This window comes from Drosophila mauritiana, chromosome 2L (genome assembly GCF_004382145.1).
Source record: "Drosophila mauritiana strain mau12 chromosome 2L, ASM438214v1, whole genome shotgun sequence".
Classification (NCBI taxonomy): domain Eukaryota; kingdom Metazoa; phylum Arthropoda; class Insecta; order Diptera; family Drosophilidae; genus Drosophila; species Drosophila mauritiana.
The window spans coordinates 16707668-16732747 of NC_046667.1; the positions used below are offsets into that span (position 1 = coordinate 16707668).

General features: G+C 39.6%; 1 protein-coding gene across 5 annotated transcripts in view; it reads left to right on the forward strand.

Moving 5' to 3' along the window:
- Window positions 1–24755, forward strand: part of LOC117149121 — a 32042-nt gene extending 7287 nt beyond the window's left edge. For all 5 annotated transcript variants that reach the window (XM_033316747.1, XM_033316748.1, XM_033316751.1 and 2 more), the window contains 5 exons: window positions 12778–12986; window positions 16072–16207; window positions 24119–24381; window positions 24442–24565; window positions 24634–24755. In XM_033316747.1, the coding sequence (XP_033172638.1) occupies window positions 12778–12986; window positions 16072–16207; window positions 24119–24381; window positions 24442–24565; window positions 24634–24734 (833 nt within the window). In that variant the 3' untranslated portion in view covers window positions 24735–24755. The remainder of the gene's footprint in view (window positions 1–12777; window positions 12987–16071; window positions 16208–24118; window positions 24382–24441; window positions 24566–24633) is intronic.
- The last annotated feature ends 325 nt before the right edge of the window (window positions 24756–25080 follow it).

Genomic DNA, 25080 nt, shown 5'->3' on the forward strand with positions numbered 1-25080 from the left:
AGCAAGCCAAAACGGGCCGAGAACACCCTTTAAAACGGACCTCGAAACGGTCCTTGTGGTCCTCCCCTCTGGGCCCTCATCATCATCTGCCGCTGCTGCTAACGATATGGAAAATTTATCAAAAAATCTAAGGGGCCGGCAACAACATGACACCGTCTGACCGTTCGTCCAGGCATAAAATAATCAGCACAGTCAAGGATCCGCAGGATGGGTGCGGGAAATTGGGAGGAAATTGTGCGGAGGGCGTAGCAAAAGGCAAATGTTGGGCTAAAAGGCTTTCCAGGTCAGACCTCGTGGCAACAACCTCAACCTCATGGGCGTTGATGGCCAGCAAATTGATTTTGATTCGCAGTCAGAAATTATCAAATGTGCAAATCGAGTGGAGAAATCTGTGTGAGGCATTGGGATCAGGAATGGAAGATTAATAAGGATACAATGTCTGATAAGGGTCCGAAATCAAGAGCATAAAGTGTTGTGTGGCAGATACAATTTCTCCCACTTCTTTTTTATTAATTTTTACATTTAATTTATGGCACGGGTAACAATATGTTTCCTGAACGTCTTTAAATTCATATTGTCTAGAATTTAATTCAAACGCTTGCGCAGAATAATAATTAAGTTTAGTTAGCCTTATTTTTAACATACCAGTAGCGTAAGTCAATAATAAAATTAAAAAAAAGGATAAAATATTTTCGTGGTGAGTTTAAGCCTTTAAGCCTTGACCTTCTGACTATTTTTAAATGTTATTTGCACTCTGCGGAAAAAAGCACTTGATTAGGAGAAAGAGCAGGCAAGCGAAAGTAAAGGCTTGGGACTTCCGGGCGGAGAGAGTGTGGGTGTGTGAGTAAATAAGACGCTCACACCCACAATCAAAGCTTCGGCTGAGTCGTGTAAGCCGCTCACCAAAGCGTAAAGACAATTCAATCGATGACAAATACCCATACAATCACACTCTGGGTAAGTTCCTTGCTCACATTGGACCAAAGTGTTTGAAATATTTTCACTTGTGTCATTTCCTCGAACACATTCCCACAGAAGTTTAGGGATGGGCTCGTGTCTGGCCAAGGAAACATTACTTACATGTGCCTGCAACTCGAGCTGATTTATTCACGCATCGCTAGCCACGCCCCCCGCCTGTCACGCGCCCATCGCTGCCAAGACGCTCTCGAGAATGGCCCTGGAAAATGGCAAATGGCAAATGGCAGCTCAAAGTTGGTTTTTCGCTCTACTTTGTGGCGGCGGCTCAAGGATGTGTGGTGAAAGTGGTCATTATATTTATTTCATTAAATTTTATAAATTCATATAATGAATATAGTGTAGTGAGCAACAACATAAAATATAAAGCGCATGCTAAATGCTGGGATATAAATTTATGTCAGGGTATTTGTTTGTCTATGTCCTGGCACATCTATCCTCGGATATTTTCTTGTGTTAGGTGCCTGCAGTGGATTTTTGGCAGTCACTGTGCAGCGCAAATAGAGCGGAAAAATTCCGCCTCCGGTGGCTGCTTTGCTTTCGCCATTGCCCGTCTCGCTGTTTCCAAAGTGAAAGTTGCAGGGGAAAGTTTCCCATTTGAGTGGACCAGAGAGTACTGAGCCCTCGTAATTTATTTGGGCCGCTGGTAATCAATGCCTCCACTGAGTGTGCGGATGGGTTAAGCTTATCGCATCCGCTTTTGGGTCTGCTCCGTGGTCTTCAAGTTGTAAAGTGGCCAAAAAAGGCTGAATTGGGGAAGTGGGGCGGTTGAGAGACAGCTTTATGGGCGCCAGTTGAAAGGTCACTGCAAATGGTCGATTTGTGGCCCTCACTACCACGGCTTTCCAACAGATTTTATGACGAACATGCTGCAACATCCTGTTAACATACCCATTTGCATATCCACATGCACATGATCACATTCGCTGGTCCTGCAAAAGAAAAAGCGAGAGAGTAGCGTCACATCCATAACAATAAAGTCGCATTAGCAGCTGGGCCAGCTACAAAACAATGCTAGCCGAAATGGTTAGCTAAATTATAACCATCATTTTAATGGTTATTTTCGTTTTATTTTTCTCTGCCGCAAAAACCGAGAGCTCAGCACAAAAATCGCCGCACAAATGATGCTCAAGATGGCCAACAGCAATAACAGCATCACAAAAAATGCTTGGATTGTCAAGACAAGTACTTTCAGCATCGGCCAGAGTGGCCTTTGGATGTGCTTTCTGTCAGCTTTTAACTTGGAAATTAGTGTTCTATTTTCCAATTTTAATTTTGTTAATATTTAATAATACCAAATAATGTACATTTAATATTATGTTGAGACAAGTAAATATAATTCATTATTTTTTGTACGGTCGCAGCTTGTTTCTTTTTTGATATTAACAGCACATAATGGAAAGTGATACTTTTCTTATCAATAAAATTTAACTGCTATGCAGCCATATGTGCCCTCTGGCCTGTGGGTAGGGTATTCATAAATTTATATCAAAATGCGCAGCACTTGTGTGCAGTTGTCGCCGCCACAAAGTAAAGAGAAAAGCTGGGAAAAGCGCATAATGGTGGGGAAAAGCGGGGAAACTGCCAATGGCCTCAATGAGCGTTTGAGTGTGTGTATGTGTGCTAAAGTGCAGGCGAGTGAGTGGGCATGCAGCTGCTTTCATTATGACAGGAAAATTTCGCATCCACTTTCCCTGCTCCTGCTTAACTTTCCTTTTCTACTTTTTGCGCGACTCCCAGAGTCGGCGCTTTTTCTGCTTTTGCTGCTTTGTGCATATCATAAAATTTTAATTGAATTCTGACATTTTACCATGCGGGAATGGGAGTAGAGATTACACCGAACTTTACAGCTGTCAATAACTTTGATGTCGCCGAAAGTCTCTTTGCTCTCTTTTATTTATTACACGCCCGCAGATGCCCCGTTTCGTTATATTCGGTGGAAAATGGGCGAACTACTTTTCGGCTTTTGGCGTTGTTAACATTTCATTTCTGCCGCATATCATTTCGCCTGCGATGCGTTTTATGAATTCAGTTATTCCGTTGGCTGCATATTCAATTTTTTATTCGCTTTCCCACCGCAGCTTGGCATCTCCTTTATCCGCTCAAACCGCCCCCTTGGCTTTTCCTGGATTAATTTGGCTCTGTTGGAGAAAAAAGAAAGCAGCATTTCCCTGACACTTTTAATGCAATTTTAATATGCGCGCGCAGCTTTATAAAATATTCAATTTTCCCAGTCTTTTCAGAGTCTGCTCTCTTTGCTGGTTAAAAGTTAATTACCATTCATATTTATTTGTTCTGAACTTAATAAATTCAATGAATGACAAAAAGCGCGAATTTCCATTTAGTTGAAAAGTCTCAAAGAGATCGAATATTTCAATTAAATTCAATCTTCGAATGCAAAATGAAAATCAGTGAAATTCACGCTCATTACGCGGATAATTATACCAAATTAATAAAAAAAGAAGCTTACAACATATATATTGTGGTTGCTGATATTATTGTTCCTTTTTTTTTAACAGGTCTACAAAATATCTTTTACAATCCATTCAATCTTCAAATCCATTTTCAATACCTATACACACATGCCATCCATTAAAATAAATATATACTTTAGTATGCATTTGGCGCCTAATTAAAATTACGCAATGAAAGAAAGGACACTCGAACTCCGGAAGAAGTGATATCAAAATGTAAAATAAAAGCAAAGTAAAGGAAACAAAAATCATAAAAACAATAACCAAAAGTAATCAAAAAGTGGAGCACTTTACTTTTGTTTGTCCTTACCACACAGGGAAAATAAAGTGGGGTAACAAAAAGGGGGGCGTCCGTCCTGGCAGATGTTTTTATAGCTCATAAATTCGTAAGATGCTGTGCGGAATTGCCAAGGAGCGGAGAAAGCGACTAAAACCCTGGCGAAAAGGACGAAACGGGCCACAAAACATCAGAATTCATTGGCCTCTGCCAAGTTTTGTTTATCCTTTCGCTGCCTTGGCATATAAACGCTTCCTCTGCCTTGGCTTTCCCCAGCCAAATCAATACAAAATTGATGAATACAAATGATCATAAAAAACAATAAAAGGCAATGCCAAAAAGCAGCTGTATCTCACTGGGTGGCTGGTCCTGTCCTGATTTGGTTATAAAAATCCCAGCCACGTATTTGCTCTGTTTTGTTTTCGTTTCCAACAATGTGGGCGGAAATTGGGACTGGAGCGAATCGAAAGTTTCCAGATAGATGCACTTTCGATTATTCATATATGACTCCATATAATGACAATCAGCCACTCATTTGAAATTAATTTCGCGGAATAAATCAGCATATCAAAGATGAGTGCGAGAAAAGCACGCTGAAAATTTTGGTGGATAACGACCTCAACTTCAGCTTCTCGCTTGTCTGCAATTGGCATCTATGGCAACTCTCTTAGAGAATCCGAGAAATGGAAAAATCTCGGAAAAGGGACCCTCATTCAACCTGCTTGATTTCAAACGTATCGTTATCTAAAAGAATAAAAAAGTATAGTATATAAGGACACACCTCTCATACACAAAAAAAAAAAATAGAATTGTCTGCCTAATGATTTCGACATTAATTACAATAATTAATATAAACATAAATATATTGACTTCTTTTGATTCTTTAGGCATGCAAACAAATCTTTCAAATACGTAACATTCGTTAATACAACTTACATCTTATATTAAACATAAAATCAAACTTTCTTATTTGCAATGTTCCTGGTAAGGAATCCTTTCTTCAAGTGTTGCCACAAGAGAAAGTAACCGAATGATAGCAAATATATGCATAAACACAAACACCACCCCGAAAATCAAACACACACAACTCACAGATGTCTATGGCGGGAAATTGATTTCAATCAATCACGTGTTGTGATTACTTTGCTAGCAAGCGATTCCCATCTGTAAAGGCCATTAGCAATAATTTACTTAAGGGCTTCAAGGCAGTCGAAGGCACAAGTGTCAACTGGTTAATAGAAGGCATTTGTGGTCGGAATCTTTGCGGTTCTTTGGTTAAAAGTGGAAACCCTAATAATAAAGAACTTCCATATAACACTAGAAGTATTTTATGCTTTTAAAATTATTTTAATATTTGGTTCTTATTAAACCAATTTGTATGTATATTGAAATTCCAAGAGCTAATGACCTGACCCTTTTCTCTATTGATTCCCTATTCCTTTTCCAGATGCAGATGCAGTTCCATAATTCCCCTGTTCCTCTTTTCAACTGGCTTCTTTGTTGGCGCTTCCATTCCTTTTTATGATAAATTGATTGATATTTGAATTTAATGATAAGCTTTCTGCGAGACGATGAGAAATCAAAAAGGGGAAAGGAACCCAGACGACCAGTTGGCAATTCAATTTTCCTGGCCTTCATTTTTCAACTTCAACGACAGTGGCAGCCGCGTGTCTGTGGCTCCTGCCGCATGGCTTGTGGAATATGCAAATTCTTTGCCACAATTTTCCCCAGCACTTTTTGTTTTTATCCTGTTGCTGTTGTCGAAGTCGTCTTTGATAAGCAAACTTTTGCACTGATAATGATATTTTTATAGTGCGTTGACGAGCTCGCAAAGCATTAGGAGAAAAGGCCTGAGTTATTTGATGTTAGGGCTAAAAATCGATGCCTGTGAGATGTATTATAAGTAACGGTGAATAATTTTGTTGCTTTGCATTTAACTTTATGTAATTTCTAAACCAGGGCGAATACATAGGCAAAGTACCTTTTTTGTCGCCGTATCAGGACGCTGAAAAAACTATCGACCATTTGCAGCCATACCGACGATTTGGAATCGATTTATAGGCCAATTTGCATAATCATTAACTTCACATGCCGCCACACAAACACACATGCAACATCCGCACACTCTCTGCCAATAACTTTTACTAAAGCTATGGCACAAACAGCGACGTCGAAAAAAAAAGGTTGGCATAAAATTTTGCTTGAATTTTTTATGCGAAATTGATTTTCCCTAACGCATTGCGGCTGCTTACCCCCATTTTTCCCCTCTGCCACGCCCCTTCAACTTGCGCCCCGGACGAACTCCGCCCATATTTGGATATGTCATGTATACTTACCTTTATCGGTTGATTTTTCTTGACGTGCGAGAAATCTGAGTCTACTTAGAAATTTTGTGTAGCAAGAAAAGTTGCGTGGAACTACACATATGAAAATTAATTTCAAATTGATTTAATCTTAAAGGTTAAATATAAGTACATTTATACATATACATGTATATAATACATATATGCAAATAAATTGAAGTATTTATTGTAAATCGATTTTTTCAAGTGGTATCCCAAGAAAACAAGGCACAACAGTTTGAAAAGAGAAAGTTTGTCATAAATTCCTATACCTTCACCTGACTACGAAAATTGCTTAAACTCGTGATGGTCAAAGTCCGTTTTGGCCTCATTAAAGCGCCTCCGGTCAGAGCCGGGCCACTGAATTATTTATAATACTCTCGACCGGTCCAAGACGTCGTATATCCCTTGGCATGGTAATATGCCACGGCCAAATTGTCTTTATAAATATATATACACCTCGCTCTGAGGTGAGTGTCCGTCCCCTGGGGCTGGTCGGCGAAAGTTGAATAGGAAGTTCCTCAAATTATGCCAGAAGCAGTCAGAAATACAAAAAAAAGGGAAGGAAAGTAAAGAAAATTGGTTGGTAGGAAGCGTGCTTATGGCCTTTTATTTTAAATTCTCTGCTATATGTTCGGGCACATATTCTATGGCCGTCTGGAAGCCAATATTTTAGCTCAACTTTCGGTCGCGGCCTCAAGGCATAGAACATTTTTTCGCTGCTATTCGAAAGAAGCTTGAATTGGGAGCAGTAATCAAATATTAATGTGGCTAGGAAGGAAGTCCAAGAAGGGGATGCAATAAGTGGGCCGTATGTTAATGGAGGCTCAGTGTTGAAATTTGCAAGAGTGTGATGGTCCAACTTTTTGAATAAATAATGCCAAGTTGCATACACGATGATCAATTAGGAGGAAAATTCTGAAATCATTTAAGCAAACTGTAAAACATCTAGCTTAAAAAAGCAGCGTATAATTGTGTTATAACATTTATATCTTTAATGTAATTAATATATGCGTAAGCTGTTTAGTATTCACCCCTTAAAGAACTTAAACCGATTTTCATCTTATGTTACTCGCGAGCCCTGTCTTGTTCTCCTTGACTGCATAATTCATATGGCAAAGGGACGGGGCCAAAGGAAAAGTTGCCTTGGCTGTTAGTTGGCTCAAAGAACCAGGCACTTGGCATCGCCTTAAGCCGTCTTTTCAGCGCCGCAAATTGCATTTAGCGCATTAATTTGACGCCTTCACTGCGCCGCAGGACTACAGGATATAAAGGAGCAGTTAACCCCGCCACCCATTTAATTACAACCCCAGATGATCTAGGTCCTGCTTCTCTGAGCATTGTTTCCTTTTCATTTGGGCCAGAGGCTAGGCCACCGCCCAATTGAAATATTACCATTTGATAAGTAATTGAGCTCCGGGGATATGTCAGGGTTGCCAATGCTTCTTTTTTTCCCGTAATTTAAAAAAAAATTGATCGGAAATTGAACTGTAAAAAATGTGTTTTAATTAATTGGTTTAATTATTTCATTATTATTATAATGCAAACATTTCATATATATGTTTTCTAACAAAATAAGAAATGTTTTATGAATATACCCATATTGCAATACTTTGAGCCTTTTATGGATGACAAATTGTGCAAAATTGTTTATAAACTTTAAAGTATTCCGTTAATATCTTTGAATATTGTTAATAATTTTGGCATTTTATTGCCTTCGCATACTTCTCATACCCAACGCGGCTTCCGTCGGTTGGCTTTTGGTCCTCGCTGCGCGCGCTTTGATGTCTTGCGGTTGCTTTTCCGCCCCGGAAAACCTCCCGGGAAAGGGGGCAGGGGCCACCTGACCCCAAGCCAAGCGCGGAAATTGTGCGCCGCAATCTCTTAAGACCGGCGACAAATATACCTGGCCTGGCATTGGAGGAGGTCTGGGATTTTGGGGCGGGGAGCCGGAGCTTTAGGCATTACCATGATTTAACATCAACTTCTGGGCTTTTGTCGTCTACTCTCGGATGTCTTCCGTCTGTCTGCGGGTTAAACGATGCGAGTGAACTCAGGTAGAAGAGGACACGCCGCTCGTAAATAATTAATCTGCCCGCAAAGTGCGATTATCAAAGTGTTGGAAAAATGTTAAATAGCTCCCCAGGGCAGCGATGCGGCCAACAACATTAAAATGTGGCGAAAGTTCGGCCCGAAGCACTCGAAAAATATTTTGGAACCGTGAAAAAGATTTGCAGAAAATCCATGACAATCGTGAAAACTTCTTAATGAAATTAAATGTTATTTCAAAATATATGCATAATTGCATGCTATATGTATCCACTACTAAGCTATATCTGATTCAAAGAACCCACATTTATTTTCCTAACTTTCTAAATCGGAGTGTGTCCTTGTCAGTCGCGTCTTTCAGGAGATTTGCCCGCTGGCCACTAAACTTGGAGTTCTGGATATTTTTTGACTGCTTCAGTTGATGTTTTTCAATTATGCAAATAAAGGGATTAATTTGTTGCGCAAAAGGGACGTTGTGTGGGTGGGAATGGCAGACAGTGGAAATTGTTTTAAAGAATGCGCCAGGCGCTGATAAAAGTTTGTTTCAACCCGCCTCCTTCCATTTTCTTTCGCCCGAGATACCAAACTGTGCGACAACTATAAAAATTTCAATTACGAAAAAGGGGTACAGACTTTTCTCAAGGATGAACACCAAAAGTAAGGTGGAGGTGGAAGTATGGGGTTGTCAGGAACAACTTCCAAAATTGACTTCATTAAAGTCGAAACAATTTTTGGATGCGGACAAGTCGGCTATTTGGGACTTGTGTAATGGGGAAGTGTTAAAAAAAAGGGTATTATCTTCTGGAACAAGTATGATATGTATATTAAACCTAACTGATATGGTGTTTTATCAAACTACGCCTTTATGAATATACTTCGATTTCAATGATTTGAAAACTTTTTCTTGGCGAAAAGGCTTATTCAGTGAAACATGAATGCAATGCTGCGCTTCATTTAATTTTATTTGCCTTCAAACTTGGTTGGTGTCAATTTCAGCTTCGTGATATTGTATTTTTTGAGGGCTCTTGTGTTTCTGGCTGCCTAACATTTGTTTTACCCCTTTTAGCCCCCACTTTATTTGCTGTTTCAATTGTCAGTTGAGCTGGAAGTGGCTGTTGAGTATTAGGTCTAAATGGGGAATTGCAAACATTCCGGCGAAAAGGGGACGAAACGCCATCAAGGAACTCTTTATGGTGATATGGTGAGAATGGCGGAGCTGGAACCCTGAAAAAAGAGGGGTTATGTTGTGGGGGCGTTGCACAAATTAAACCCGAATGAAAATTAAACGATGCATGAAATTACTTTCCTTCTTTTTTAACTTTTCTTCCTGCTGTGTTCGTTGTCGTAGGCAAATTTTCTTTACCAGCTACTCCCCTTAATTTTCCCTCCCGCTCGTTTGCCTTTCTTCGACTTTAGCTTTAGCTTTTGGCTTTTGACTTTGAGTGGATCGGGTTCTTTCTTCTATTTTGCACACACAGTGGCGTAGTCACGGGGCTTTACCATGTGGCATCCTTGAAGAATCAAAATACCTTTGTATAAATGCAGCATAATTTTGGATGTCCAGGTATTATGATTTTCAGTATACAACTTGCCTACAATTTTATTTTAATTAGTATAAGTTTTTGAACCCTTTTCTTAACTAAATCCCCAGTCCGACACTGAGCTGCACTTCGTTTCGAGTTTCCTTGTCGTTCTGTTGGCTTTTTTAATTTTTAATGTGCAGTCAGTTGTTGTTGCGTAGTCTGCGGTAGAAAAAAGAACACACTCCATTTACGCAGTGGGTCCTGCACCGCCAGTGCCAAAAAGAGAGGGTTGGATGGCAGAGAGAGTGACAGAGAGGGTGGAGTGTCCCAGGCCAATTTGCAAAGTCAAATGCCAGTCAACTGCAATTAAGGCGCTAAAACCGCAAGGCGTATCCCAACAGGACATGGGTGAGCCGGTCTTAAATTACCAGGATCATGCATTGTACTTCGTACTAAAAGAAATTTTACATTTAAATTATACTTGTTAAAATAATGGCAATTGGTCGTCAAGATTTTTATGCAGTAAGATTGGAACATCTTATATATAATTATCAAATAATATGGTATAAGATATCCATTAATGATATACAAAATTGTATAACTTCCTTAACATTCAACTCCATTCGTTGGCATACTTCAATCGTAAATTTACTTTGTAAAATATTCTGAATCCTTAAAATGCATACGACCATGTTTTCCTTCTTCTTGTACACTGACACAAATCCTTAGCTTATTAGCACATTTTATGGCACCATATACTCCATTTATTTGCCTTTTTCTGCTGTTGGGTTAACAAAAATATGCCGACACGGAAATGAATTTATAATGCATGATGTTTGTTGTTGCTGCCGATTTGTATTTGAGGCTATAAAATATTCGAGCCCAAAAAAGTGCGCCTGTGTGTGTCTGTGTGCCTGTGGAACAGCAAAAAGGCAAACAACTAACTCATTTTGTGGCTGCCATCGCCGCCTCTTCTTCCTTTTATGCCAATTGTCTGCCACCGGCACACGGACACCCATACATACGCACACACTAAAAGGGCAACACACACGTGCAAGCAAACAAGCTGAAAGCATTCAACGTATTTTTTATTGAAGGCGCAGCTGCGATTTTGATTCCGATTGCAAATCCGCTGCTCTTTCTTTTTGCGTTCCCTTACTTTGTCTCTTTCTGTGCACTGGGAGAAATTCGTTTCTTGTCTCCTGATTTTGAAGCAGCATATATCCTCTGAATAGTAAATCAAAAGCTCTATAAAGAACGGCAACAAACTGGTGACTATACCTTTCTTTAGATCAGATTAGAAAATTGTTATCAAGCATGCATTACATAATGGCCTGGTAAGATTACTCATACGCCGTGGTGTCAGATTTAACATGAAGAATTTATTCAGATATTGCCACCTATTTTTTGTCCACATTGTTCAATACAGATGCCACTGTGCCAAAGTCTCTGTGTGCATGACCTCCGGCTCGGGTTTTTGCGTTGGGCGTCTGACAGCTCAATATATTCGCCATTTGTCGCTGTGAAAACCACACACTCTGTCTCCCCTTTTCGCCACTAAGGTGATATTTCCCGCCCCTCCTCACAAGTTGTCATATAAAGGTGGCACGCTGAGTCCCGCAAAACTGTTGAACGATGCCATAGACAACAGGAGAACCGGAACTTGCAACCGCAGATCGTATCCCTTAGTTGCTAACAATATATGCAGAAATAAACAAATATGACAATGAAAAATATTATTAATAAATATTCATATTGAATAATAGAATTTCAAACAATATTTCTATGCATTTGCTTGAGTAAAATAATAATTATATGTAAATCCGTCATATTTATCCCAAGAGTCCGCCGTTTTCGTCCTTAAATTCGCATTTACTGCTTCGCCAATTTAACTGATCGTGCAAGCTACACATTTCCGTGTAGTAATTCATTGGGCTTATCAGGTAACCACTGTACCTCTAGTTCCTTGCGCATGAGTCCCTTTCCGTTGCTTTCCTATCCGTAACTTTCCCTTCGCTTATTCGTGATGTTGTTGTTGGAGCGGCGAATGCAGGAAAATCAATTTCGTTCTCCATTTGCAGTTGGCAATTTGCATAATAAGGTCGTTTGGCGCAATTTGCATGTGAATGTGATAAATTCAATGGCGGCGCTGCACGTTACACCGCACACACCCACACACATGCATATACATATGCGTCTGAGGAGTAGTGTCTGTGCTAGTGTGCGTGAGTATTTGTTTTTCCCGCTTTCCCACAGAAAGAACTCACTTTTTCACGTTTGACGTTTGGAAAAATGAAAAGTGTAGCGGTATATTAAATAAGTGGGCGTGACCCCACCCACACAGCTGCAAACATAACGGTTAGCGTTACAGGTACCGCTAGTCCTTCGGGGACTCACCGAAAAGCCGCCAAAATGTCGCCAAAGGCAAATATGGGGATATGTGCCAGGTTCTGCTGTTTGTGATTTAAAAGCTTTTGGCTCTGTTTGGGTTTGATTACCCTTCTTCGGGGTATACTTCTTTTTTTATAATAATAAAAAATAATGAAATTTATATATTGCCAAAGCTATGCTTTAAAAAACGATGTTACTTTCTTTTAACATTACAAATTAAAATTATATAATAATTTAAAGATAAAAATTAAAAAACAAAAGATCATAGGATCTCTAGACCTAGAACAAAATTTGATACAAAAATATTTAAAAAATGGCAAATTATGCATATAGGGTATGGAACTTCCACTTCCAAGTGCCTTTTTTCCTGGGACTTTTGAGTTTTTGGCGCATGTATTTTTGTTTCGCCTTACACGTGAGTTGTGGACTGCAGTGACGTGCACTGGATTTCCCCGGGATCTAGTAGCCAGAGTCCAGCAGGACAAGTACAAATTCATATGACAGGGCTGCAAAAGGTTTTTTGTGTTTGCCTTCTGGCCATTTTGGTGGAAAAATATGGCCAGCTGGATTCATAACAGTTGAAATATGAAAGTGGGTTAGGGCATACGAATTAAGGGGATAACTTTGGTGCACTTGCAGTTGAGAATGGGAATGGAAATGGAAATGGCATCATCTCGGGGGAATCCATTAAAAATAATTTCACCACACTAACATCCGTTTCTATTTCTTTTAAACGCTAATTGCAGACATTAGCAGCTCGCTGACAATGACCGAGGTGAAGATACCCAATCACATAATGCGCCTGAAGAGCGCCACTCTGGGCTGCCGTTACGCCCTCGACGGGGAGTCCTTGTACTCGGTGAAGTGGTATAAGGACGGGCACGAGATCTACCGCTATGTGCCACGCGATAAGCCCCCCGGACAGTCCTTCCCCCTGCCCGGAGTCAACATCGATGTAAGTGCACCGCAACAGGATATAGAAAATAAATTTCTTATTTGCTGATACAAAAAAACCAAAATTAAATACACAAAAATTTTAATTTTATTAATTTTGTATATTATTATTAGCTTTTAAGCTCTTGAACTTGACTAATATTTAAGCAGGATTATCTTTTTATTGTAATAGAATATTTTGCCATTTTTATAAATTAAAGAGCAATATAAAGACGCTTTTATCAATCATGTCAAGCAAGTTAAAATATTTAATATTTAAGATGTGTACAAATTAGAAGTTTTTCTCCCGGTGCTTATAGAAAACAGCAACAGGTGTTGCTTATCTAAAAAAAGGAAGCGGAAAAATTTAATTTAAAATTTTATTACACTTTATGGCGCTGATTTTGAGAAGGGAGGGGCTGTTGCTTTGAATTTAGTGTTACGACCCGATCATAATGATTATTTTAAAACATATAATTGCCACAATGGCAAGGGAAGCTCTTTCTGCGCTTTTCGCAAGTTTTCCGCCCGCTTTGGCTCCCCTGTTTTCACTCTGCTTGTTGCTGATTACGTCTTCGCTGGAATGAAAATTGCTGCCACGTAGTTTTGCCATTTAACTTTAATTTAATGTGGATGTAACCTTCCTTAGTTGTCCATAAAAATGTGTGTCTGGTAGGGTTGTTTTCCGCCCCGCCAACCATCCATTTTCAGTTCCCCTTCCTGGCCAGGCTAAGGTCACGTGTTGGTCTGCTTGCCTTGCGATCGAAAAGGTTAACGGAAATCACTTAAAGCTGTCAATATAGCAGACAAAGTTGATATCCCTTTGCTGGCCCTCTTAACTTCGTGCGGCTCTAATAATAATAATTTGCCAAAAGCACTTAAGTGCGTCTACTCTGTAAGACGAGCAGTCAAAGCAAAATGAGGCTAAGAAAGTGCGAGAGCACTGTGGAAAAAGTGGTATTGTAATCGTAAAATCTTACCTAATTGATTAATGGTATGTAGATAATACGAATTTGGCATACTATATGCATCTGCTCTTAGTATAAATTCTTTTTACAGTCAGAATTTTTGCTTTTTATTTTAAGAAAGCTATTATTCTCTCAGTGCGCAGAGAAGTAAATCCCGTCAATTGTCGAGGCTAACGTGGCGTATGAGCAATGTGCCAGCGTGTTTTATGGCCTGTGTGCGTGTGGCCAAGCGTCTGGAAAGGGAAAATCGGAAAATACAAGTAAATGTGGCAGGGAGAGGGAAAGGAAGCTAAAGAAAAACGCTAGCTAAGGGAGACTCCTTAGTGGAAGCATAATGCGTAATGCGGCATAATTTTCTTTTGGTTTCAATGTCTGCATTTCGTCGCCGCCCTCTCAGAAAGGGTTGAAGGTCGAGTTGAGTGGAGGGAAATGATTAGAACAGAAGACGGGCTCTCCGGGCTACAATAATGCTTGTTATGGTATGGCTGGGAAAAGCATGATAAGCACTTTCATATGAGCTTTCGTTGCACCGAATAAAGTAATTACTTTATTTTATGAAGGATCTCGGTTGGAAATGTAACCATAGACTTGCAAACTTTTATAACTATAAGACCATTTGTTTCAAGTACTAGTGCTTTATATTACGGATAGCTCATTTATCATTTTCCTGTCAGAAATTGCTAAGTATTTTTAATTTAATTTTTTAATATTATTTTGTATATACACGTTATGCTAACGACTTTTAACGTTACAAAAAGACTTGGTCTAATGTAAATATGTGTTTTTTCTATGGTAGCTTCTTATTTCTCTGTTATTCAAACTCGGTCCCTTATTTATTTGTTGGCCACTTCAATCAGGGCACATAAACAAGGTTAGGGCCCTGATTCTTTTTAGCCAAACCAAATTTGGAATTACAAATAACAACTTCAATCTGCAGTCATGAGCGAAACGGCGTCGACGAGAAAGCAATAAAGGGAGACTGCAATTTGAATTGCGGTAAGATTTGGTTTTTTGGCTAGCACTGCCATTGCCCCCACCACAACTTTTCCCAACCCCCTTTACGGTCCTGCGGAAAACGACCCCCTGAGCTAAATTTTTCTAGGGGGTGCTGACAACTTGAGCGTGGCGAAAGAATTGGCAAAAAGACGAAGACGCAGCTGAAGAATGGGTAGAAGAATCGGCTTAAGTACTGCCAAGAAGGCAACAAACAAAAGCCAGTCCATAGTCATTGTAGAGGACCAAAGGGCCAGCCATGGGTTGAGGGAGGTGGGGTGGTGCTGGGACAGCTGAAAACAAGCAACAAACCAAAAATAATGTTGAACGTGACTTTTGTGATTGTTTACGCCGGCGAAGAGGAGTGGAGTGGGTGGAGGGAATTGTGACCGGGGAAAGCACAAAGCGAGAGCAAGGAATTTTCATAAAAATTTGCTCGAATCAAATGAAACTTTCTTCCCGCATGTGTGTGCGATAATAAAAGTGCAACTTAAAGAACTTGACTTGACTGCAATTGTTGCCCAGGGAAAATGAAAAAGCCAGTACAGGAAAAACTGTGCGAGTGACTTTTACAACATACCGCCCTCGCATGCGTATCTTCTATCTTTTATTCAGGCCCTTGTGCGATTGTGTCTAGATATTTCATTTTCATTTGCTTGTTTGGTTTTTCGGTCTTGGCTCTTCCGACTTTTTGGTTTATGACTTTTGCTTTCCTTCTGCTTGGCGTTTTCTTGCGTTGCGGCCCTTGAGAAAATTACATTTTTCGCCCAAAGAGTGGCTAAACTAATAATAAACTACCTTTCCCATCATCAATCTTCATTTTGCCTAGAATTTGTGAATGTTAAAAATCATCCATAGAAAAATCTTCAACTCTAATTGAGTTTGATTTTATGTCGATTCATTGCCATGTAATTTATCTCGTTTGGGTGTCTAACTGAAAAACAAACTGAATTTAATTCCGTTTGCATTAAAGTTCTTGCTTTATTTGAGAGATACTTAAAAATATAGCGCACGAATTGATGATGTCTTCTGCAGGGTTATAAAATATATTTCTTAAATGCAGATTTCGTTTTATTTAATTTAAGTACTCATATTTTTTCAACGTACGAATACTTACGGAAATCCATATTCTCTTCTTTATTATAGCTGCGTAACTCCTCGGACACCCAGATTCTCCTGCGCCGCGTTACCCTGCAGAGTTCCGGACTTTATCGGTGCGAGGTGTCCGGCGAGGCGCCCGCATTCAACACCGTATCCGAGTCGGAGACCATGACCGTTGTGGGTGAGTTTAACATAAGGGCGGTGCATAAATGCTGGTGGAATGTGAATGCAAATGACCGGGGTGGGGGTATTCAAAAGGCGAGGCACTTGGACATCGGGCGACAGCAGAAAATTTAATTAAAATGCTAATAGTGCCGGGCAGCAAACAATGTTGTGAATGACAGTGGCAAGTGATGCGGCATCAGAAGTTGCAGGGAGCAGAATGCTGGATGCTGAGTTATCCCGAAAGTGCAACATAATTGCTGGGAGTGGATAAAGAGCGGAGAAGCCCGAAACCAACCGACAAGGATTGACAGCGGCAAGTTAAAGGATAATGGCCAAGGACTCCTGCTACTCTGTCACCGGGCAGAAAAACTCGAAGCGAGGCAAAACCATTTAAGAGCGCACGCAAGGCAGCCGAAATCTGAGGCTGCTGAATGTAAATTGCATGCAGGTTGTCAGCTTCCTGTCAAGCAGTCTTTGATGGCCTTCCCCCTTTTATAAAAAAAAGTGCCACACAATAATACCCAGTTTCATATGGGGAGTGTTATATTCAGGTGAAAGGCAAAGTGGCAAGGCAGACCCGTCTCAAATTGGATACTTAAGCGGATGCCTTTTAAAGATGGAGAAAAACACTTCACAACGATTTCAGCTTTATGAAATCTAGCAAATTTAAAAATAATTTTCTTTTTATTGGTTTTTAGACTGTTAAAATTCTTGTGTTTAAGCAATTTAAAACCAATTTAAAGAAAAAATAGTAATAATAAAAAAAAACGCCGCTATACTCCAAAGCTTTATAGAATTCATATTTTTATACTAAAATTAAATATCTTTAGGGAAATCTTAATTTAAACTAAAATAAACATTCTCAAATATTGCATCGAAATAAATCTATTGTAAATCTAATAAAAGCAAATACCACACTGGCTGAAATAACTTGTTCTTGAGGCTGCATTAATCATCTTAATGAAATTAAATTCCTTGCGCTTCCCCACGACATCTTAAAGCGACTGCCTCCCGCAGGTGGTGCAGATCCTGATGGTGTTTCACCTGGTCGAGGTTGCAGCACGCCGGTCTCCGGTCGCCAGTCTCCACTCTCCAGTTTCAGTCGCAGTCCGTAAATGGAATTCATGCAACATGGCAATGCGTTGCAAATGGCATTGTCGAGTCGTCTCAACTCCCAGGCTCCTTGTAAACTCACTCACTTTTCTCTTGTTCGCTGCTTTTTAAAGGATTTCATCCTGCACTTGTTTCTTTTCGCCTTTCTTCTCATTTCGCCTTGGCAACCCTAGACTCTTCGTAGTCCTGCTCCTGTCCCCATTTCCACACTCGGTTTTTTTGTGCCTCACCACTCTTAATACAACTGCATAATCTAAGCAAACAATTGAAATAGAATTTTTGCAGTCGCAGTCGACGTCGACGCAGTGCCAACAAAAGGCGCACATGTGTGTACAGTGAAGGGGCGTGGTCATGGGCTGAAGTGGGCGGAGCCGGGTGCCACTGTCATCGCATTTTTGAAGTAAAATTATGTTTTCATGTCCGACTTCCAAGTGGGTAAAAACGGGGCTAAGACAAAGGCGCCATCTGGCGGAGGCTGGCTTGCAGAAAAAGATCGTTTATCCTATCACCATTTACATATGTGAAGGATAACGAGTACACTTGGGAAAACAGTATAAAGCAGTACTTTTTTCATGTGCACCTTTTTTGATATCATGAAAACACTGTATTATATTTTTCCGAGAATGTCTTTTTGTATGTTAAAAGTTGTATAGTCCTTTAAATATTTAGTTGAATGGAAAGATTTCTTTTCTCCGCACAGTCTTGCCTCCTTAAGCTCATACTTTCACTCACTCCACATCCAATTCATGGAAGTTTTCACACAACCCAATCAAGTTTGCCGAATGCGCCTGAAGTTAATCACAAATTTATAAACTCATAAAAGAATCAAACGGTTATCAGTATGGGCAGCACCAGAAGCAGTGACTAAGCATGGGAATCCCCTTGGGGACACCGAAGCACAACCACCGAAATCATCAATGGAAGCCGCCATCCTCGGGGCAGGAACCTGCATTAACTTATGGCAGCAAGAAGCAGGACATCGCCAAGAAAGGCGACCACGCCCTCGCCCACTCTAAGCACATTTCATGCTGATTTTCCTTTGGGCTATTCCCTTAGCTCACTCTCGAAATCCCCTCACATCTGCCCTTTTCCTCCTTCATTCAGAAGACGCATTGGAATGCCGGGGAAATGGGAAATGGTTTTGCATATTAAACAATGTGTCTGGGCAGCCAAATTGAACGATATTCGAACCGAAGTTATAGAAGGAAAGCACAAAAAATATAGGGCACAAAGAATGTGGGATGCACAAATCTAGAAGGGTACAGTGGTCATAGGATACTTGAAAATTTGGAATACGTAGAATGAAATAATTTAGTAATGTTAACCTATTAAGTATATTAAAATAAAAATTTGTTTTTTTTTATGAATTTCATTCAAACCTTCGATTTTTTTTATAAAAGCCAACAGTGGAGGTGCAAATCCAAGCAAAATAAGGAAGAACGCAGTTTTAGGTGGCAGTATGGATGAATGAGTCTGGTTGAGTGGGATGTAGCCTCATCATCGAGAACTGTGTCAGTAGCATCTTAGAAAAAGAGTTCAGGGAAATATGAGTAAGAGGTTGCGAAGAGGGATTTTCGTCCTGCTAATGCAAGTGAGCCATGAAATATGCTCTAGTGAAAGTCGATTTTTCCCGAAGGGAGTTGACAATGTTAATTTGGCGATCGTAAAGTGTCAGCGAAAGCATTTCAGTTCAAGTATAAGTTCAAGCTTGCTCGGTTTCGAAGTTTGGCTTTGTTTAATTTTTAACATTTAAACTTGTGTGGCTAAAGCACCAAACATAAAAGATTTAACTAAAATAAAATTAAGATATTTAGAAATTAGGCCGTAACTTTAAGAAACTGTAATGAGCTCCTTGCCTTTGGCCTCCTTTAGATAATTTACAGCTATTAGGGTGACCAGGCCAAGGAGCAACAATAAATATTATGGCAGAGTGCCGCCCCCAGCTTCCTGCGCCCCAATGTTCGCTCATAGCTCATAAAAATCACATTTAACTTTGCTTGCCAGTGGGAGGTTGCCTGTAAGTTGTAAGTAAGGGGTCTTGTTCCAGAACCTTTATGCAGGCAATTGCTTTTTTATATTGTAAAATCGATAAGCGATCACATTATGTGTATGTCCGTGCATGAAAGTGTCCGAGAAGAAGGGGTCTCCGAAAAAAAGGGAAAAGGACGAGGAGCGAAGGAACTCAGCGGGAAAAGTGAGTTATATGTGTGTTTGTCCTTTAAAGTGCACTTAACCATAAATTCAGAAACAGGATGAGGGCCCAGAGAGACACCCAGGACATCGTGCGGAGAGAGCAGGACATCTGCCAAGCGTTGAGAGCCTTGTGTGCTCATTAATTATAAAACAACGCGAGATACGCAACAAATGCACTCGACCAAGAAACTCGTTTATGAAAACTTGTAAAAAAAAATATGTTAACATTTGGTTGTCGGAATAAGTCATTAAAATATTGTAGTTGAACATTGAATTAGAGTATTCGTACATAATAATATATCAAAAACAAGATAAAAACGTTTTGATCACGTAGGTCGAAATATTTTTCCAGTGTATTAACACACATACCGAGGAATCGGAGAGTCCGATGCAGATGAGTATACGGAAGAGCCGCGGAAGTAACGGTAACTGTAATGTTGTCTTAACTCAAACATGCCGCAACTGAACCGAAGGATCCAGCTGAAAGGGGAAAGGACTCGTATCGTGCATTAAAAATCGTTGCCATATGCAAAATTAAAAATAACAAACGAGAAATGTCACGGGTGTAACTGGACTCGGAGGGATTGGGAACGGGCGGAATGAAACGGAGCATGAAGTGCTTGGGACAAGGGAAATGAAACGGATGTGCAGTGGGAAGTGGCACGAAGAACTCGAGTTCCGAATGGAGTTCAGTCGGGTTATCCTTTAAGTTCAGAGACTCTATTATATTTTTTCTTTTTTTAAGAACAAAAACACGTCTTCTGACTTCTAAAATTTAAACATCAAATTTACACATTTAAGGGTCCTCAGCAATCCTCATCAATTTATTAAATGCTAAAGAAAGTATTAATATACTGGCATCTATGAACATGTGAAAAAAAGAAATTCCATTTATATTTTTACCGAGACGTCGGGAATACCTCTGTACCTTGAAATGGCTATTTCGCATAATTTTATTGCACATATATTTACATATATTTTTATACAGGACCACTGTCACCTGCATTTCCATTGAATTCATTTAATATAATGGAGTGTAAATCATTTCGGAAAATGTTTATTAAAATTTTCAAGATAGAGATAAGCCCAAAAAAATGCCAAAAAATTGAGATTTTAGAACAAGCCCTAAAGAAGAGAGAAAAAAACACTTAAGAGAAATGCTCAACATGTGCATAATCCACACTAACACACACCCCACAGCAATGGGTCCTTTGCAAATGGAGCAGGTGAATGCCTAGAGGGGTGCCACTGCATGCCACCCCCTCGTCCTCACAACCCTCATTGCCAAAATCCCAACCACCTGACCTGGCTTATCACCTGCTAAGAAGGAGCTGCCAAGTGCGCTTCGAGCGAAAAGGGGAGGTGGTTTCAGGTGGTCGGCTGGCTGCTAACAAAAAATGTACCGCAGCGTATTAAAAGAAGACCCCCAACTGAGCAGGAAAGTCATGCAAAAAAACCTAGATAGGCGCCCACTTACAGTGCCCACTGTAGTTGCTCTTAGTACTCTGAATATGCATACTCTTCCCTGACATGGGAAACATTATTTAAGGAGAATTTAAAACACACAATGGAACTATTTGTACATTTTCACTATTTATATATTTGCATTATTCGCTTGCCTTTTTTTAATAATTCTGTTTAATTCACTTTTTATGCTAAGCACAGGCCTATATTTTTAAAAAAATATTGAAGGGTATTTTACAATATACTTCCCAAATCTAGTAAATAGCTATTTTTGCTGTGACTATGCTAGGTATTTGTTGTTGCTGTTGGGGAAGTGCTTCAGACACTTATTTTCTTGTTTTTTTTTACCAACCACTGCACAAAAGGTGTCCTCCGCACTATTTTTTCCCCTCACTCTCCTTTTGCGGCAACAGAAACTGCTTAGTCATAGGAAAATACCGAAAATATACTTGAAGCATGTGGCTATTCGACATTCGGTCATTTCCCTTTTAGCTTTTAGTTTTCGGCTTATTGCAGGTCCTGTGACCTGAGGGTTCTCCTCCCCATCTGCACACATTTCTCCTCATCTGGCTCGATTGCCCCCAGTTTGCCCTCCTCCTTTTGTGCGTCCTTTATCGTTGCGTGCTAAGTCTGGCCAAAATAAATTGCCAACTCATACAGACATACGTGTCCTTTTTTCCACGAACCTCTCTCTTTCTACGGTTTTGTCTCCATAGATTTATGCCGCAATATAAAATTTAAGTGCGACAATATGGCGTTGACTTAAAAAATGCTCACATAATATATATAAACAATTATCTCAACATAACCCCAAATACAAGCAGGTGAGCTGAGGTTTAAAGCAAAGCAAAGCAACGACATTCGGTAGCAAATATATTTGGGAGGTAATAAATATCTGGCTAAGATAAAGTTGAATTTATTCAGTCATCCATTAATTTAGGTTCGGATTTTCTTTTTTGGCAGGGCAAAATAAATTAAAGAATTTAGGACAGTTTTCTGTTGGCAGGCGAATTCTTGTGTTCAAATACAAATTATTACATTGTTTACAAACTATACAAAAGTAATTCTTTATTTTAAATGCATAGAAAATCTAAAATCAAAACCGGGAGTAAGCTAGTTTTATGTCATTGCATTTGTTGACTGTAGCTGCTCTCTACGAAAGAATGAAATTTAGAATGAAAACAAAGTGGAACCATGAAATTATATTTTCAATCTGTCCAAATGCGTTTATCAAAAATGCATTTCTCCAAGCTGGATTTTCAGATTGCAGCAAAGCTGGCCGTTATAGGTCCTTTCTATCCTTCCCATACCAACTATTACCCCATTCTTCTCCAGAAAGTCAGTTGCTTGGAGAAAATTAAGTTTACATGGGAGAGAGCAGAGCCAAAGCAAAGTAAACTTAACTTTATAAATTACAAATAAGCAAACGGGAGAGGGAAATGCAATCCCGAAAAAAGGCAACCTGACCAGGATGCATACACTGAGAAGAATAATATAATCTCATTGAATGCAATATGTACTCCGAGTACTCAATTGATTTTTACCTAAGACTGGTTAATATAGCTTATTAGATTTACAATTTATTATATATATCTCAAGCCTTCTTAGGTAGCTAAAACATATATATTCAATTGAACTGTACTATTCCAAGAGCAAGAGATGATTCAAACTGGCCATAAAAAAAAAACACAACCGACAAATTTCAGGGAAAATTAATTTTTTGGAAACCATTAAAAATTAATTCTATTTCATGACTTACATACTCACTTACTGAAGCCGCAATGTTATGCAGAAGAAAATACCCCTTCTCAATTTTTCTGGGTTTTGGCATGAACGAATATTTTTAATGCATACAGAAAACACTCGAGTTAGAAGAGGAGGAGCATTGCAGATATAGGGGACATGGGCAGCGCCTAAGGAGGAGCCCTTATTCTAGTCCTGTTCCCACTTGACTTGGTTTTTATTTCTGTACACGTTATGTGGAGAAGGATAAAACAGACGGAGTGAGTTGTAAAAGACAATGGATATGGTTGATGTTATAGTTTCGTTTAAACCTGTAGGTATTCCGGCAGATTTAGATGTAATTTAACAAATTGCTTTTGACTTGTGACTTGATTTATATGAACATCTGAAATGATGAGCTTAAAATTTTGTTTCTAATCTTGAATTCTTGTGTCTTTATTTTTGGCAATGATTTCTTTTGTATCTTTGGTTTGTCTGGGAAGTAGGCCCAAAGACGATTTTAATAGGTGATGGACATAGGCCCTGCCCCAAAACCATCACCATTCAAAAAACACCCTCAAATACACTTACATGGTCAGGAACAGAATTACCCACACACATGAAAATTGCAGGACACTCTTGCACACACATTGCCAAATAAACTTTGAATAAGCATTTCGTATGCCCAAAACGAAAGTTCTTTCTCTTATTCAGCTGTGTTATGGGCACCATCTTCTCTCCCAATTTCACATCTACCCGCACTCGCCTGGCGAAAATCTGCACATAAATCTTGGAAATGCCTTGCCAGCCTCCATGAGGAAAGTAGCCTCGCCTCCATACTCCCTGATTTTACTTTTGGGGCAGTGGGGCAAATAAGCGATGCTGCATATAAAATAATAAAACAGCCGGAAGGGTGGGAGGAGGATGTGGATGGGAAGGTGGAAAACGTGGCCAGAAATAACCAGCTAGTTCTCGTCTAGGATATATTCAATTTCCCCAGCTCATTAAAATTGAATAACTGAGCTCAAGCGGGACTGAAAATGAGGGAATACCCAGAAGATCAAGGTAAAGCTATGTGAGTTTTCTGGGAAAGCAGAAATGGAGCGAATTCAAAGAACTTAATTGAAACACAACAACACTTAGCTAAGCCAAAACAGTCATAAATGTCGGCCAAGCTAAATTAAAAGCTTGATGTAGTGAATATAAAAACAACCACAGTTAACAATTCAATAACAATTTAAATGCTCTAAAGCCTAAACAGCTTAGATAAATATTATAAAAATCATACAGATAAACGTATTTTTATTAATAAATTAATGTTAAATAAACAGATATGTGTCTATCCCATGCATTTATTTCCGAATAATGTCATAATAGATTGTTTAAAAATATGTATACTGTGCCACAAATACTGAATATTCTTTTGCCATTTCAGTGACCCCCAACCACGGACCGAAAATAACAGGTGGCCAGCCGCGCTACCAAATTGGAGACATCGTCCGGGTTAACTGCACCTCGTCGCCGTCCAAGCCCGTCTGTCACCTTAGTTGGCTAATAAATGGGGAACCGGTGCAGAAGACGCACCTTCGGCAGTACGACAAGGTGGTGGTGAATCGAGATGGGTTGGAGATGGCTCGCTTGGGACTGGAGTTCCGGGTGCGGTCCTTCCACTTTAAGCACGGTGACATGAAGTTGAAGGTAAGTTGCAATACAATTCGGATGAGTATCGTGCACTAATCGTATTTCATTTTCCCCTAGTGCGTGGCCAAGATCAGCTCACTGTATCTGCAGAGCAACGAGGAGAGTGTGGAAAGCGATCGCCAGCATCGCGCCCCGGCATTGGAATCTCGGGAGACGGTAGCAGCCAAGTCCAGCACGATTGGTATATCCGCAAATATTAAATATACGTTTTATTTTAAGGAACGCCATACTAATATTTTGTATTTTCAGCTGCCGCCTGTTCAAAACTGCCATCAAGCCTGATTGTATCACTGCCTCCTGTCATCCTGCTGCTTCTGTTTCAAAATTGGAACTGGCCAAGAAATAGTTAACTCTTTTAAAATTATGATCGCAAAAACTGAAGCCCATTAACTAGCAGAGCCGTTCGTAAAAGCAGACATATCCTACGCCAAAAACTTTAAGACAGAAACCAAAGGATTTATTTATATCATAACCTTTGTTTTAATTCAAAATTCAATCGATGTATGTGTGCATGAAAAAGGGGATATATATGTATTACCTAATCAAGAGCCAGATATTTCACTTGAATATCGAAATGGTAACTACTTAACGCGAGCATTTAAGCAGAGGCTAAGAAATTGTAAATAATTATTCGTAGTATTAGGCAATTGTATGTAGTTTTAAGAAATTGTTGTTTAGGCAAATCATTCGTTGATC